Source organism: Anoplopoma fimbria, chromosome 21 (genome assembly GCF_027596085.1).
Source record: "Anoplopoma fimbria isolate UVic2021 breed Golden Eagle Sablefish chromosome 21, Afim_UVic_2022, whole genome shotgun sequence".
Taxonomy (NCBI): Eukaryota; Metazoa; Chordata; class Actinopteri; order Perciformes; family Anoplopomatidae; genus Anoplopoma; species Anoplopoma fimbria.
Window position 1 is genome coordinate 9539210 of NC_072469.1, and position 17256 is coordinate 9556465.

At 40.9% G+C, this 17256-nt stretch overlaps 2 protein-coding genes across 5 annotated transcripts; one reads left to right on the top strand and one right to left on the bottom strand.

Moving 5' to 3' along the window:
- The first annotated feature begins 26 nt into the window (after positions 1 to 26).
- mix23 (mitochondrial matrix import factor 23) lies at positions 27 to 4074 on the top strand. Of its 4 annotated transcripts, none has more exons than XM_054623131.1 (6): positions 27 to 228; positions 389 to 495; positions 1295 to 1420; positions 1507 to 1653; positions 3614 to 3673; positions 3767 to 4074. In XM_054623131.1, the coding sequence occupies exons 2-6, from the start codon at positions 445 to 447 to the stop codon at positions 3815 to 3817; spliced, it is 435 nt and encodes a 144-aa protein (XP_054479106.1). In that variant the 5' UTR covers positions 27 to 228; positions 389 to 444; the 3' UTR covers positions 3818 to 4074. The 4 variants fall into 4 exon arrangements, with proteins under 4 accessions (XP_054479106.1, XP_054479110.1, XP_054479107.1 ...); XM_054623135.1 differs by lacking the exon at positions 27 to 228 and adding an exon at positions 606 to 666 and having other exon boundaries at positions 416 to 495; positions 1273 to 1420; XM_054623132.1 differs by lacking the exon at positions 27 to 228 and adding an exon at positions 606 to 666 and having other exon boundaries at positions 416 to 495.
- A 600-nt stretch (positions 4075 to 4674) lies between these two features.
- On the bottom strand, positions 4675 to 5542 carry LOC129111013 (stefin-1-like). Its single transcript, XM_054623301.1, has 3 exons — positions 5403 to 5542; positions 5207 to 5311; positions 4675 to 4994 (listed from the first exon to the last, which is right to left on the bottom strand). The coding sequence occupies exons 1-3, from the start codon at positions 5481 to 5483 to the stop codon at positions 4857 to 4859; spliced, it is 324 nt and encodes a 107-aa protein (XP_054479276.1). The 5' UTR covers positions 5484 to 5542; the 3' UTR covers positions 4675 to 4856.
- Between the last annotated feature and the right edge of the window lie 11714 nt (positions 5543 to 17256).

The window sequence follows — 17256 nt, forward strand, 5'->3', positions numbered from 1 at the left end:
GAGCCTGTGCTGTGTGCCTGATCAGAAATGATACAGATATTACGTTAAAGTCTGTTTCCTACACGAATAGTGTTAACTGTACAAAGATGGAGTTATAGCTTAAGTCGGGTTATTGTTTGATTATGCTTAGGCATCACAGAGATGATTAGTTTTGCTTAAATTTAGGTTAAAGTAATGGGTGACGGGCATTGTAATGGGGAACAGACTTTTCATCAAGGATCCCATCAAGTTATGTAACTGTTCTTATATTTTTAGACTATATTTTTATTTTAATAGTGACATTGCCCTTTGACTTATACCCCGATAAAGCTTTCAATATTAGGAATGAACGGGAATTATAATATAATTGGTTAAAATAACAAGCTTGACCGAGGTGTTTTTTATTCAGGCGGTGTCTTGAACAGCCACGCCGCGTCGTGTGCAGAGAGGACCCGTCAGTCCATCATGGCTGCGCCCGGTGGAACTTTAAACTGTGAGGACTTTTCAATGTTTCAGGTAATTTTAACGAATAATTCAACCATTTGTGCAAGCGTGTCACTCATGTGGTGCCTTTTGAAAGTTCACATGTTGTGTTGTTTATTTTCTGTGTAACGCCACCACGCCAGTGAATGGGTGACCCTCCTGATCACCAGTGTTCACACAGACTGGATCAGCAGGGCTGAACAAGTAGGCACACGGTTTAAACATCACTGTCACGAGTCTTAGGGTGAATATTCCCTGTTGGCTAGCCTGTAATTATACCTACTCTGTTGAAGTTGATTAAGTATCTCCAGTCCCTTTAGAGGCCTCAAACATGCTTACATCACAACTAAACCCCCCCTACTTTTCAAGATAACGTGAAAAGCAACAAAAAAATACTAACATTGGTGTCTAAAATTGTGAATACCAAGGGATCAGCATACTACCTCCTCACAAGGTGTCACAAGGAGCCAATCACTTGTTGAAGGAAATTGAAAATATATAGTTAATGTGTACACAGTTGTTCAAGCTGTTATCCACTATATTTGGGCACAAGTATTACCTCTCTACGCTACTCACAGAGAGCCGAATAGTCCACTGTTTCTGTGTGTCTCTGCTCTTCTTTGGCGTGGTTGACAGAATAACATTACTTGTATTGTTGATACTATTAGTTGATTGACAAAAAGTAATGAGTTAGTGTGTAGTTTCCAAGACATCAGGCTATGCTCTGATAACCAGAGATCAATTCAAAAATGAAATGTATTGCGACATAACAAAAAAAAGTTGTTGACCTTCAAATCATTGCAAATGAAGTTGTTGACTGCCTCTTTCTCAGGAGGTGCTCAAGACAATGCGCAACATAGATGACCGCATCGTCCATGCCCTGAATACCACCGTGCCCACAGTCTCCTTCTCAGGCAAAGTGGATGCCACACAAACGTGCAAACAACTCTATGAATCTGTGAGTCATGACTAAAAGAATAATGTGTCCTAGCTTTTTCATATCACACTGAACCAGTTCCAGTAATAATCTCATGTGTTCCACAGATGATGGACGCCCATCTGACCAGAGACAAAGCTATTAAGTCTTGTATAGCTCAAACTTCACAGGAGGTGGCACATCTGCGTGAACAAAGAGCAACAGACAGCGAAAACCTGGCACTCATCAAACTGCTCAGAAAGGAGCAGACCAAAGTAGGTCCAGTTTCTAACACTAGAGGGCTTTAAACACCACCAAACTGGAAGATATGAGCCATCTGTAGCTGGAAGACTCACTGAAATAAAATCCTTATTTGGAGAGAATTAGGCACAGTTCACCAAAACAAAACATTTTCTCACTTTAAAAAAAAAAAAAGTATATTAATTTTACTTTAATGTACAGATAGCAAGACCCAACTACTCAGGATATTCCACTAAACTTACTGTGGACAGATTTCATCGGGACTATTTCTTCAGTAGAACGTAGTTCAACTAAAATTGTTCACAGCCAAAGTAAGTTCTGTGATATCCAGAGGGACCAGGACATTGTTGCCATAAAGGGCACTCCCCCAATATCACACATTCAATTCAGTTTTCTCATCACAGGGAATACTAATCAACCTGTAAAAAAGAGTTGTAAAATGTTTCTTTGGCTCTAGGGGGAGTTTTCCAAAGATAGGGAAAAAAATTCATACTAATGATTTAGATGTAGACCAAATTCGGAAGTTAGCAGCGCACTGGTTCCCTTGACCAAAAGCCAATAGGATTTTGGAATTTTGAAGAAAAAAAATCAAACATAAACATTTTAGAAAATAAGATCTGTGGCAATGATAAGTTTACTTTCAGGTTTTGTTACACGAGATAATCTTTACACTTTAATGATTTTTGAAGAGTGAATGCATTTGGCAGACGTAAAAATGGCCACATGAGTGTGAATATACACAACAAGGCTGTGAAAGTGGACTTGTCTGCGTGAAATGTATTTATATATTTTAGATAGTAAAAATGTCTTACGGTTGTGTCAAATATATACCTTATTTCAAACATCTAACCAAAAAGCCACGTTGAGACGAGGGAAGCGGAAGTGGCAACTCATTTTGGGTTTTAAGACTCATTCCTGCACTAATTTAGAGAGAATAAAACATTTTTATAGAAGGCCTGTATTATAAACTGGAGATGGTGTGTTCAAAAAGAAGTGGGCATTAAGGAGGCAGGGGAGGATCTAATGAAAGATGCTATTGAGTTTTTTAAGGGAAATGTTTGACCCATAGTAGACTAAAAGTCTGCATATTTTGGCTTCTGCTTTTATTTGGACCATTCTTTTTGCCCCTTTTTTATATAAAAATAAATACTGAAACACTGGAGGACTTTAGTATTTGTTCCATAGAGAGAGCATCACAAACAAAAAACAAATGTTCTTCTTCACTGTGCTGGTGCGACACAAATCTCAGACATGTATCTCAGAACGATGACAAATAATCCAACCTGCTTTCTCATCTATACAACTATCTTCATGGCTAAATAGTTGTCAATGATAAGGTATGATTTTGTTTTTCCAATTTAGGTGAACTGACCCTTTAAGAAGCATTATATTAACAAGCTTATGTGAGATTGCAATGGGTGCTATCATATATGTTTGAATATATTTAGTAAGGCCAGCAGTGTGCTGGGGTGTCCACTGGATACGGTGGAGGTGGTGGGAGACAGGAGGATGATGGCCAAGCTATCATCCCTGATGAACAACACCTCTCACCCCATGCAGGACACCCTGGCAGCTCTGTGCAGCTCCTTCAGCCACCGGCTGCTTCACCCCGGTGTGTGAAGGAGAGGTACCGCAGGTCCTTCCTTCCTGCTGCTGTCAGGCTGCACAACCAACTCTGCTCCCAGCAGACCACATGACAATAAAAACACTGTAATAGTTAAAATAGTTTTTTTCTGTCTGTAAATATTATATTTCAGTTATTGTTGATTTTCTACTGTTTTTTTTTATTGCTTATTTATAATACTTTTTATTTTATTTTCATTTTTTATTTTTATCTTGTCTTCTACTATGTCTCTTGTGTGCACTTTACTCTATGCTGCTGTAAGCCTGCAAATGTCCCCGCTGCGGGACTAATAAAGGATTATCTTATCTTATCTTATCTTATCTAACACATTTTTCCTTCCTTGTTCCCAGTTAAAGCTTATGCAATCTGAGCTGAATGTTGAAGAAGTTGTCAACGATAGAAGTCTGAAGGTATGCTCACTATTTACAGTAATGTCATATAATCAGACCTAAATGCTCTGTCACTGTCTTATAAGTTACTTATATCTGTTTTGCCGTGTTAAGATTTTCAGTGAAAGGTGCAGAATCCACTACACGCCTCCGAAGGTGAAGTGAAGCTCCGTCTGATGAGAGGAGCTGCTTCATTGAGGTTTCGAATCCAGACTGGAGCTGAAAACTGTGACCTGCTGCTGAGTCCTGACTGCAGGCTGCAGACCATCCAGACCGCTCTGACCTCTTCTCCAACACCCTTGTATTCCATTGTGATTGTTGCATTGCATTACCACATCTGTACAACAGCCATTAGTGTGCTTCTTTAATGAGAAACATTGTACAAAAATAGTTTTTTATTAAAAAGACAATGAAATGTTTTCAAGCGACGTGTAGTCTGTGATTTTATTCATTTGTGAGGCTTTTGAGGAAGTCCCTGTTTTTTAAATACAATGAAGTGGTACAGTATAATCCACTCCATCTTAAATTCTTGTGCCAATTAAAATATTTAATGTCTTAACAACTGTCAGGTGAATTGGCAGTTAAATGTGTACAGACATGCATGGTTCCCAGATAATGAATCCTAAGGCCATGAGTGTGAGTTCAGCCTCACAGAGCTGCTGGAAGACTAGATGCGTAATGTTGTTATTATTCTTTGATTGATTCAAGAATGTGGTAGACAGGCCATAAGTGTGAGTGTATTTCCTTGTTGTTTTAGATTCAATTGGCTCCCGACTCATTTTTTAATACAGAAGAATGTTTTTCAGGACACCTGCCAAATATCACATGGTAGGACAGTGTTTCCTGGTTTGTGTTATCAGAACACACCATATAAGAAAGTTAAAAAAAACTGTTTGTGTATACTAAAGAGATTTATTTACCTTTTCAAATTATTTGTAACCATTTCTTCACGCCAAGATGATTTCTACTTTGGAAATCAGACAAATGCTTCATATAAGAATCACAAGAAATAGAGATTTTTTAATGCTTTCTTTATTATTTCTTTAGAAGGAAGTGCAATGAACTTGGTGCTTCCCAGAGCCACATATTTTTACGTGTCAATACATTCAAAATTGATGTCAAATCATTTCAGGATAAAGAAGCAGAACTTTTTAATATGAGACTGCAGCCTGTTAGTATTTCACTGTTGAAACAGGTTGTTTGATCAGTTTTTAAAAGGAACCAGGGGGTCCTCTTTGGTTTTGTGCTGCTCCACACCGCGCAGCTCATAATTCTGGCCTTTTAAAGTCCCAACTATTTTGGAGATACTCAGATGAATGTAGTCCTCTGCTCCAACATGAACCTGCAGGAAAAAGAGAGGAACATTGGACATCACAATACATACATGTGGATCTTGTGTTGCCGAACAGCAAGTGTTAAACCAATGTTTACTGTCCTGCCTTGACATGACATTAGATTCAACTGGATGTCACAACTAATTCAACCTCTATATCATTCAAAGACACATTTCTGAGGTTTTCGATTTTTGTTTTCAAATATCACATTATTATTTACCTGGATGAGGACGTGTTCGCCGCCTGCCAAAAACTGCGCCCTGTATTTAACTGCTTCGAAATCCCGATACTTCTTGCCTGACCTTTTTTCCACTTGATCTTTCACCTGTGGATGAATTAATTAAAACGTGATGTAAATATAGACCATAGAGTTGAGTGTGGTTTGTCCTGAAGAATTAATGTAGATTGAATCTCACCTGATTACAAATCTTCTGAGTTTCATCAGTGGCATCCTTTGTCTCACTCCATCCTCCAAAATTGTCAACCTTGTCAGCCATTGTCTCAAGGTCTGTTGAAGTTAACAGAGAAGTCAACTGTCTGCTTTTATGTGTCTCAAGTGTTCATTTTCAGCTGGTTATCAAATGTATTTATACAGTAGATCCACCCTTGACACAGACTGGAAGGTGGCTCTCATGAAGTTCTGGGTGGAGCTACAGTGAAGCTGAAACCTCACCTGACTGTGGTGAAGAAACCCAATATCATTCTTGGGCCATTTAAATAAATATACTACATGTAGATTGTTTTAGGTGAAAATATCATCTTAAAAAATGTGACAAAGAATCTTCACCAGTCATAGAGTACTTGACTTAATTCCTGTTTTGTTTCGATGCAGTAAACATAGCCTACATATTGTGTAATAATTCTGAGATGAAGGAGCAGAGCATTTATATGAGACTGCAGATATTCAGCTAACAGAACCTGTTAATGTTTAGTAGCATTCATTGTATTTCCTTGTTTGGTTAGATATTAAACGCTCAACTCTCTATCAAGTAACTGACACTAAGAAAGTGTTTTCTGGTCTGTGTAATCAGAACTCACAATATGAGCATGTTTCTTTAATTATTTAATCAGAGTAAAGTAAAACAAAATGTATGTCTGTGTTAAGGTGTGTGTAACTAAAGAGATATTTTTACCTTTTTTAATTCATTTTAAACAATTTGTTTTCATTCATCTATTTTTGAAATCAGACTTCACAAAAGGAAAGCTAATGTTGCATATAAGAGCCACAAACAATATATAGAGATTTAAAGAAGGCTGTGCATTCAACTTGCTACTTCCCAACACAAAACATATTTATTTATATATGTTAATACATTAAAAATCATGTCAAATCCTTCCAGGATAAAGAATTAGAGCATTGTTATATGAGACTGCTTTCTATAAGTATTTCACTGTTGAAACAGGTTGTTTGATCGGTCAAGAGTACCTCAATGATTGTGGTGAAGAATCCCAATATACTGCATTTATATGAGACTGCAGGTATTCAGCTAACAGAACAGGGAAACATTAATTCTGTGTATTTCCTCGTTAGATTTTAAACGCTCACCTTTCTTCAAGGTTTTTGTGATTAATTAAACACTTGCAAGAATTGACTAGTGACATTGTAAGATTTATTGAGTTACATCAAGCAGCAGCAATCACATTTTCCAACAAGTCTTTTAGTCCTACATACTACTTGGGACACTCGGCGGGCTTTTTTCCAAAACACGCGGGTGCCAATTAAACCAAACATTGACAGGTACACCACAGTACCAAGGAACTACTATAATGAATTCTGGGTGGAGCTACAGTGAAGCTGAAACCTCACATGATTGTGGTGAAGAATCCCACTATACTGCATTTATATGAGACTGCAGGTATTCAGCAGAACAGGGAAACATTAATTCTGTGTATTTCCTTGTTTGGTTAGATTTCAAACACTCATCTCTCTTTGTTATTTCCTCAGAAGAATGTATGAAACTTCTTTTTCCTCCTCCAGGTTACATGTCAAGTAACTGACACAAATAAAGTATTTTATGGTCTGTGTAATCAGAACTCACAATATGAGCATGCTTCATTTATTATTTGATCAAAGTAAAGTAAAAAACGTTTGTCCGTGTGAAAATTTGTGTATCTAAAGAGATCTTTTTAACTTTTTATATTAATTTGTTACAATTTCTTCAAGATGACATCTTTTTTTAAAATCAGACTTCACAAAAGGAAAGCAAATTTTATATATAAGAGCCACAAGCATTATATAGAGATTTAAAGAAGGTTGTGCATTCGACTTGCTGTTTGCCAACACAAAATATCTTTATTTATATATGTTAATACATTAAAAATCATGTAAAATCCTTCCAGGATAAGAAGCAGAGCATTGTTATATGAGACTGCTTCCTGTTAATATTTCACTGTTGAAACAGGTTGTTTGAACAGTCAAGAGTACGAGAAGGTAGATTTTGTTTGTCGTTGGAAGACACTCAGATGAATGTAGTCCTCTGCTCCAATATGAACCTGCAGGAAAAAGAGAGGAACATTAGACATCTGAAAGAATATATGAATCTGGATCTTGTGTTGCTGAACAGTGAGGATCTTCTAACATCAGTGATGTGTTTAACTGGTGTTTACTGTCCTGCCATGAATTTGATAGGACATTATATACAACTGGAAGTCACAATTAATTCAACCTGTATATTATACAAAGACACACATTTGAGGCTTATCATTTTTTGTTTTCAAATATACCTATATACAGTATATCTCTTTTCTCAATCTGACTCCTTGAATTCCCTATGAAATGCAGACCAGAGGGTTGAGTGTGAAGAATGAGGTATATTGATGCTTTCCTGATCACAAATTATCTGAGAATCCACAGTGGCATCCTTTGTCTCAGTGAATCAACGTTTTGGTGATTAATTAAACACTGATAATTACAGTGAACTTAAATACATTTTCTACATATATATTTTTTGAGGTAAAAACTAAAGGCAAAACTAATATGGTGGAAAAATGTGACACAGAATCTGTTCCGACCATGAAGTGTTTGTTACTTATTTCCTGTTCATATTCAAGGAAAATTACTGAAAATTTGCTGCAATATTTTAAACTTTTTGGCTTGCAAGAATTGACTAGTGACATGATGTGTGTGTATTGATTGTTGATAATGTTTGTTGATGGTGTTCGATGTTGGTTGAGTGATTGGATGGCGGGGGGCGTGGTTTGTGCCACCTGTAAATGCACTCGAGAATGGCAGCCCGTGTCAGTCCGGCAAAGTCACAAACTGGTGCAGACACTGTGGAAATATATAATTTTGACCACTCAAATCTAAATGTTCGTTTTCAAGTACCTTAAGCTTTTCGTTAAGTTAAGAGTTTATTTGTTATTTTGAAACCCTTTTTACTCATGGTTTGGAAGCCCTTTGTACGAAAATAAATACTTCTTGGATGGAAGAAAACCACGTTTTGGAGTGCGTTTCTCAAACACCACAGTTAATGCCCCGGAGGCATCACTCGACTTCGGATGCCGTGATATTAAGTCAAAATTATCTCGATTCTGGACTGATGGTGAAAATGGAATCTCAGCTGCATAATCATTTTGGTTGTCATCAGCTGTCTTCAACAGGGCAAATGTGGCACAACTTGGGGAAGAGACAGCTCCAAAGATGTGCACTGTCATCCTGTGCTCCGCCAGCTCTTGCGTTACATCCCCGTCTGGCCACCAGAGAAAGCGCAGATAGTTTACATCCTCTTTTGCCACTCTCACCTGGTGGAACATTCCCTCAATGTCAGTCATAACAGCTATGGGGCCCTGGCGGAAACGAAGCAATACGCCTACCAGTGAATTTGTTAAGTCAGGGCCTTGCAGCAGCTCTTTGTTTAGAGATGTTCCACCGTACATGGATGCACAATCAAACACCACGCGCAAAGTCCTTTTGCGTGGGTGGTAGACTCCGTGATGTGGTATAAACCATGCTTTTCCACTTTTATGTTCCAACTGGTCTTGTGGTATGACTTCCGCATATCCTTTTGCTACAACATCCTTCATGAATTCTTTGTATTCGTTAAAGAACTTTGGATCTCTAGAGGTTGATGAAAGAGAAGATGATCAGTACTCGGTGGTATGAGCCAAAGTTTTTCAAAGGACTTCTTTAACAGGTGCTGTGCCCTTTGCTGGGCTACAGCTTTGTTGTTGGGAAGATTCACGTTATCTTTACGAAAGGGGAGCTTTAAGCTGTAATGGCCATTTTCCAGAACAGCTGAGCTTGACACTTTGTCCATAAACTGTTGGTCTTCCACGGACATCACTTTTTTGCCCTCATAGTGCTGCTCAACAAAGTCTTGATTATATTGCTGGACCAACAGATCTTCAACGGATATGCGATTAACCTGCACCGTACCTGCAGCTGCACTTCCATCACTAGTCATGTTGAGTGGGCCATTGACAACCCACCCTAGTCGAGTCTTCACAGCGTAGGGCCCAATACCCTCACTATTAATTACTCTCCATGGCTCCATGGCTTTTGGGGCATTGACACCTATAAGCAGCCCAATGCTGGCATCAATTGGTGTCAAGTCAACCTCTTCCAGGTAAGGCCATTTTCTAATATCCTCATTCTTAGGGATATTTTCTTGGGAGACTGGGATGGATTTGTGTGTGTAGACATCAGGCAGTTTAAGGTATCCATTTCCATTCAAAGCAGCAACTTCCAATCCAGAGATTTTGTAGCTAGACACTGGCTTCTCTTGACCCATTGTCCTGAGCAATATGTCCTGCTTCCTTCCATTAGCATTTAGTTGATGCATCAACTCCTCAGTGCAGAATGTTGCAGTGCTTCCTCCATCCAAGAAGGCATATGTTTGCACAGTTTTTGTTCCCTTGCCCAATTTCACCTTTACTGGGACTATTGAGAGTGCACTCTCTTTAATGCCAGCCCCAGTGTGGCTACCAGCGCTCAGGGAAACCAAGGCACTGGACATGGATGCTTCTATGAGTTGCATCCTAGCTGGTTGCTCTCTTTGACTGTCTTTTGTTTCTATGTGCAAGATGGTTGGATGAGTCTTGTGGCAGGCTTCACATGTCATACGATTTTTACAGTACTTGCTCATGTGTCCTTTTTCCAGGCATCCAAAGCACAATCCATTGGCTCTCATGAATTCCACTTTTTCTTTGTTGGGTTTTCCTTTAAACAACACACATGTTTCCATTGAGTGGTCTTTGCTACAAAACAGGCAGGGTCTTTTAATGGCATTCCTTGTTATTTGTTTATGCTCCACTTCCATCCTACTTTTTGCATTTTCAAAGACAGGGGTGACGGTGGTGGCAAAACTGCTCCCCCTGCTGGACTTTTGTGGTACCTTGAGTTTGGCTCTATTTTCCACTGATAGTGGCATATTTATTTCACCAAACATGGGATCCAGTAGAGCACGAGTTTTCTTCTCAATGAATTGGAGGAGATCTTCAAACTTTGGACGTCTGCATTGCCTTTCCTGAATATCACAGACGACCGTTCTCCAGTTATCACGCAGCTTAAAGGGTAACTTTGATGCAATTATCCTCAGGTTTGCTGCATTTTCCAGTTCCTCCACATAGTCAATTCCTGACAAGGTGTTGTAGCAGCTTCGGAGAAAGATTGAATATGCTCTTAATGCAGGGCCATCCTCTGCTTTTATAGCCGTCCAATTTAATGTTTTGCTCATGAATGCCATTGTGATCCTCATCTTGTTTCCAAAATGCCACTCAAGCTGCTTCCTTGCTTCATTATATCCACTTTCCATATCCATATGCTGACAGCTGCGTACAATTTGTCTTGGCTGCCCCACGGTGTACTGCTCCAGGTAGTAGAGTCTATCTTGCATATTGTCTGTTTTGTTTTCTATGCCTTGCTCAAAGGCTCTAATGAATGAATGGAAGTGCAGTGGGTCACCATCAAAGCTGGGAATCTCTCTAACTGGCAGGAGGGAGGCTTTCTGATGTTTTATCAATATTTCAGTTATGTCATTCTGCCTTTTCAGAACGTCTACAACATTTTCTGGGCTAGTTGTTCTTGCATGAATACGGCTGTCAATTGGGGCAGTGATTGGTTCAGATTTCGGTGTACGATGTTGGGGGTTTTGCATTTTAGCACGGGGGGGTTGAGATAAGGCGGAGCGATGTTGACTTGTGCGGCTGCTTGCTTTCGAACTTACTGAGCCAGCTCCGGCTTGCCGTAGTACTTTTGCTTTAGCTTCTGCGGCTGCCAGTTCAGCTGTTAATGCAAGCGTTTCTTGCTTGGCCTTTATCTTTGCCTCCTCCATATCCAATGCATGCTTTTGTTCCAACGTTTTGACTTTGACGCTCAGAGCAGCGCGCTCAGCCTCGGCTTCTACGCAGGCGGTTGTTAATGATTTGGAGCCGCTGACGCATGATGACACTTGTGACGCGCTACGGCCAATCTCACTGCATGCTTGTTCTTCATCGTCATTATCAACTTGTTCACCTAAAGCATTTATGTCGTCCACTTCTTCACGAGACTCTTCACCATCATCATCCTCACACATCCATAAGCGAACGGTTGTTAGGAATTCTTTGAATTCGATTAACTTTGGCTCATACCACTGAGTATGATCATCTTCTCTTTCATCAACCTCTAGCAGTGATTGCACATCCACTTGCAGGTCCATAAAATTTGTTAACAGCTCGTTGAATGTGTCCAGATGTTTATTCACATTTTCTTTATCGTCATTTGTCTTTACCATATGAAGCACTTCATTCTTTTTTCTCGTCAGAGCGCCGAGCTTTCCTCTGCGTGATCTAATTGTTTGCAACAATTTCCTTTCTGGGTCCACACATTGATCAGTATCGCTTTCCATTTCCAATTCTTAACTTTCACACAAATATTGGCATAAGCAGTGAGCAGTGATCGCTTCCAACGAAAGACCTGACGAGGCTTCACCTGTTAAAGAAGTTCAAAAGCGGTCTGTTCAGCTCGGTATTCACGGTAGACGGTCGTCAAACATTTTCCATTCATCAGCCGAGAGCAGGACTTTAGCGCTGCAAACTTGTCCAATCCATTTTCCATTTTCCAGTCAGTCCAGAATCGAGATAATTTTGACTTAATATCACGGCATCCGAAGTCGAGTGATGCCTCCGGGGCATTAACTGTGGTGTTTGATTGTGCATCCGTGTACGGTGGAACATCTCTAAACAAAGAGCTGCTGCAAGGCCCTGACTTAACAAATTCACTGGTAGGCGTATTGCTTCGTTTCCGCCAGGGCCCCATAGCTGTTATGACTGACATTGAGGGAATGTTCCACCAGGTGAGAGTGGCAAAAGAGGATGTAAACTATCTGCGCTTTCTCTGGTGGCCAGACGGGGATGTAACGCAAGAGCTGGCGGAGCACAGGATGACAGTGCACATCTTTGGAGCTGTCTCTTCCCCAAGTTGTGCCACATTTGCCCTGTTGAAGACAGCTGATGACAACCAAAATGATTATGCAGCTGAGATTGTAAACACCATCCGGCAGAACTTTTACGTTGACGACTGCTTAAAAGCTGTAAATACCGTGGAGCAAGCAACATATCTCTATGAGAACCTCACACACCTGTGCGCCAAAGGGGGATTTCGGCTCAACAAATGGGTGAGCAACCATCGCTCCGTCCTGGCAGCCATCCCCGAAGATCAGAGAGCTAAAGGAGTTAAAACACTGGACCTGGACAAAGATCAGCTTCCCATGGAAAGGGCGCTTGGAGCTCAATGGAATGTAGAGCAGGATACCTTCACGTTCAGTATTGAGGTAAAACCCCACTCAGTGACCAGACGAGGCATTCTGTCCATAGTAAGCTCAATATATGACCCCCTTGGCTTCCTGGCACCAGTTATTCTCCCTGCAAGACAAATCTTGCAGGGGTTGTGCAAAACAAAGCTGGGTTGGGATGACCAAATCCCGCAAGAAATGGCTCAAGCGTGGCAAAAGTGGCTGAGTAGCCTAACTTTATTGGATGCATTTAATATCACCAGAAGCTTTGCACCCAAAAACTTTGGAGCAATAGCAGCAGCACAGATGCATCATTTCTGTGATGCCAGTGAAATGGGGTATGGCTCGGTATCTTACCTCCGGCTGATGAACACCAGGAGAGAGGTGAGCATTGCTTTCGTCATGGGAAAGGCCAGAGTAGCGCCACTTAAGCAAACAACCATACCCAGGCTGGAACTTGGAGCTGCAGTCTTAGCTGTGCGCATCAACAAGATGCTACAAACAGAGCTAGAAATCAACATGGAAGAGCCTGTTTTCTGGTCCGACAGCATGACAGTTCTTCAGTACATTGCCAGTAGCACCAAACGATTCAAAACATATGTGGCAAATCGTGTTTCCATCATTCGAGAGCTGTCAGAAGGGGCACAATGGCGGCACATAAGTTCCAAGCTAAATCCAGCAGATGCCGCATCACGTGGCTTGAAGGCTGATGTATTCCTCCAGTCTAAGTTGTGGATCAATGGCCCATGCTTCCTCTCCAAACCTCAATCACAATGGCCAGGAACAATACAAATGGATGGAGTTCTTGACGACGACCCCGAGGTCAACACCAAGATTTCTGCCAATGCCGTAGTGCTGAAAGACAGTGAATGTCCCACAAGTAAGCTTCTGAGCTATTTTTCCAAGTGGACAGACCTAACGAGAGCTGTAGCATGGATTCTGAAGATAAAAGAGCTACTTCTTCAGTTGAGAGGTCAAAGAATTAACACAACCCAGGATCAAGCTAAACAGGAGCGCAAACTGAAGCAGCAAATAAAACCAAACATTCCCAAACTGTCTGTGAGCGATTTGGAGAAAGCGGAAAAGGCCATTGTCTGTTTTGTGCAGAGGCAGTCTTATCCAGACGAAATCGAAGCCTTAGCTAAAGGCACTTTGAAGAAAGCTAGCCATCTGTACAAGCTGGACCCTGTGATGGTGGATGGAGTCCTGAGAGTTGGTGGTAGGTTGAGCAGGTCGGCTCTCCCTGAAGAAACAAAACATCCAATGATTCTTCCAAAAAGCAGCCAAATCGCCACGCTAATTCTGCGTCACATCCATCACAAAGTTGGTCATGGGGGCAGAAATCACATGCTATCAACTCTCCGGCGCCGTTTCTGGATACCACATGCCAACTCTGCCGCCAGAACAGTCATTGGAGATTGTATGACCTGCAAAAGACAACGACAGCAACCTGGTGAGCAAAAGATGGCAGACCTTCCTGCTGACAGAATTATTGCAGATCTGCCTCCATTCACAGACGTTGGAATAGATTACTTCGGCCCAATGGAGGTGAAAAGAGGACGAAACACTGTCAAGCGATATGGCGTCATATTCACCTGCTTAACATCACGCGCAGTCCATCTAGAAGTGGCCCATACACTCGACACAGATTCGTGCATAAACGCCATCAGGAGATTTGTCTGCCGCAGAGGTCAAGTAAGAGAAATAAGGTCTGATAATGGCACCAACTTTGTCAGTTCTAACCGGGAGTTAAAGAGTGCCGTCAGAGACTTAAACCAAAACAAGCTGCACCATTCTCTCTCACAGGATGGAATAAAGTGGATCTTCAACCCGCCGTATGGAGCTCATCATGGAGGAGTCTGGGAGCGGCTGATACAGCAAGTTAAAAGGGTGCTTTGCACAGTGGTAGGGCAGCAAGTGCTGGACGACGAGGCCCTACATACTGCATTGTGCGAAGTGGAGGCTGTGTTAAATGACCGTCCAATCACCCCATCTAGTGGTGACCTAAATGACCTGGAGGCCCTAACCCCAAACCACCTCTTGCAGCTCAAAGCAAAGCCACTTCTACCACCTGGCTTGTTTACCAAAAACGATCAATATGCTCGCAGGCGTTGGAGGCAGGTCCAGTACATTGCTGACCTGTTCTGGAAGAGGTGGGTGAAAGAATACCTCCCACTAATGCAAGCACGTCAAAAATGGAACAGAGCAAAAAAAAGCTTTGCAGTTGGAGATCTTGTGCTTGTCATGGACGAATCAGCACCCAGAAATTCGTGGCCATTGGGGCGAATAATAGAAACCATGGCCGATTCCAAGGGATTCGTTCGTCGTGTCCGGCTGAAGACACAAACCGCGGAGCTGGAACGACCCATCACCAAGCTGTGCCTTCTTTTGGAGGGGGCTACAGCTTAAACATCGACACTTAAACTGATACACTGAAGGACGCTGGCACACTACATTTCTCATAACGCACATATCCCCTTGCATTACACCTTTTCCCCTTTTTTGAAGTTTGACCCCTTGCATACACCAACTTCTCTTTTTCGTCTGTTTGAAGATCAAAGACCTTATTTTTGCCTTTTTTAATGGCTTATGGACTGGTAAAGAGACACTTTAAAAAGAAAATGTAAAAATGCATGAAGTAAATGATGTCAGTAGATTCTTGTGTTATGGCTATATATTTTTCCCCTTTTGGGTTTTGTAATTAGTTGCTTGGCAATAATTAGGGGCCGGAATGTTGCGGCCATCGTTTGCCTTGGGTTGGATGTGTGTGTATTGATTGTTGATAATGTTTGTTGATGGTGTTCGATGTTGGTTGAGTGATTGGATGGCGGGGGGGCGTGGTTTGTGCCACCTGTAAATGCACTCGAGAATGGCAGCCCGTGTCAGTCCGGCAAAGTCACAAACTGGTGCAGACACTGTGGAAATATATAATTTTGACCACTCAAATCTAAGTGTTCGTTTTCAAGTACCTTAAGCTTTTCGTTAAGTTAAGAGTTTATTTGTTATTTTGAAACCCTTTTTACTCATGGTTTGGAAGCCCTTTGTACGAAAATAAATACTTCTTGGATGGAAGAAAACCACGTTTTGGAGTGCGTTTCTCAAACACCACAGTTAATGCCCTATCAGACAAATGCTTCAAATAAGAACAAGAAATATATAGAGATTTTTTTATTAATGCTTTATTTTCATTTCTGTAGAAGGTTGTGCATTCACCTTGCTACTTTCCAGCACCAAATCTTTTTTAATATCTATGTGTTAATACATTCAAAATCAATGTCAAATAATTTCAAGATAAAGAAGCAGAGCACCTAAAGATGAGACTGCTTCCTGTAAGTATTTCACTGTTGAAACAGGTTGTTTTATCAGTCAAGGGTACGAGAGGGTAGATTTGAGGTTTTGTGCTACAGCACACCGCACAAACTGTATTTACCTTTTTTCTTTATTATTTCTTTAGAAAGTTGTGCAATCAACTTGCTGCTCCCCAACAGCAAATGTTGTTATCAGGTTGTTTGTCCAGTTGAGAAAGGGAACGAGATAGTCTTTTTTGGTTTTGTGCTGCACCACACCGCGCAGAAAAAGAGAGAGAGACATTGGACATAAAAATACATTCATCTGGATCTTGTCATCAATTGTTTAACTGGTGTTTACTGTCCTGCCTTGACATGATATTAAATTCAACTGGATGTCACAAATAATATTAATTCAACCTCTATATCATTCAAAGACACACATCTGGCTTCCATTTTTTGTTTTCAAATATAATAATATTATTTACCTTGATGAGGAAGTTTAGTCCAGCCACAACCTGACTCCTGTATTCAACTGCTTTGAATTCCCGATAGTTCTTGCCTGTCGTTTTTTCCACTTGATCTTTCACCTGTGGATGAATGAATTAAAATGTGATGTAAATATAGACCATAGAGTTGAGTGTGGTTTGTCCTGAAGTATGAATGTAGATTGAATCTCACCTGATCACAAATCTTCTGAGTTTCATCAGTGGCATCCTTTGTCTCACTCCATCCTCCAACTATGTCAACCTTGTCAGCCATTGTCTCAAGGTCTGTTGAAATAACAGAGAAGTTAACTATCTGCTTATATGTGTCTCAAGTGTTCATTTTCAGCTGGTTATCAAATATATTTATACAGTGTATCCACCTTTGATACAGACTGGAAGGTGGCTTTAGGGGTCCCTGATACCATATCAATCATAAAAAATGTGTGTGCGTGTCTTGCGATCCCACCTCTCAACCTCTGTGACTTTGTGGGCTCCAGCCAGTGTAGTCACTCAGAATAGTGACTGAGTGGTTATCATACCACTTGACAAGTGCATGGTTGTTTCTCCAACAATGGCCATCTTTTGCTCAAAGGATCCACGTCCTGCTCTCTTCAGCTCAGCATCGCTTATCAAGCTGACGGCTGGTAGTCGGTTGCCACAAACATTACTAGTGCAGTGAATACCCTGCTGTGTCAGTGTGAGCCCAAGAAGGACACTCGTGAACCAGTTATCAAAGAAGAGCTTGTAACTCTCTTGTTTGGGTATAGGCTGGGCCAGGCAGAG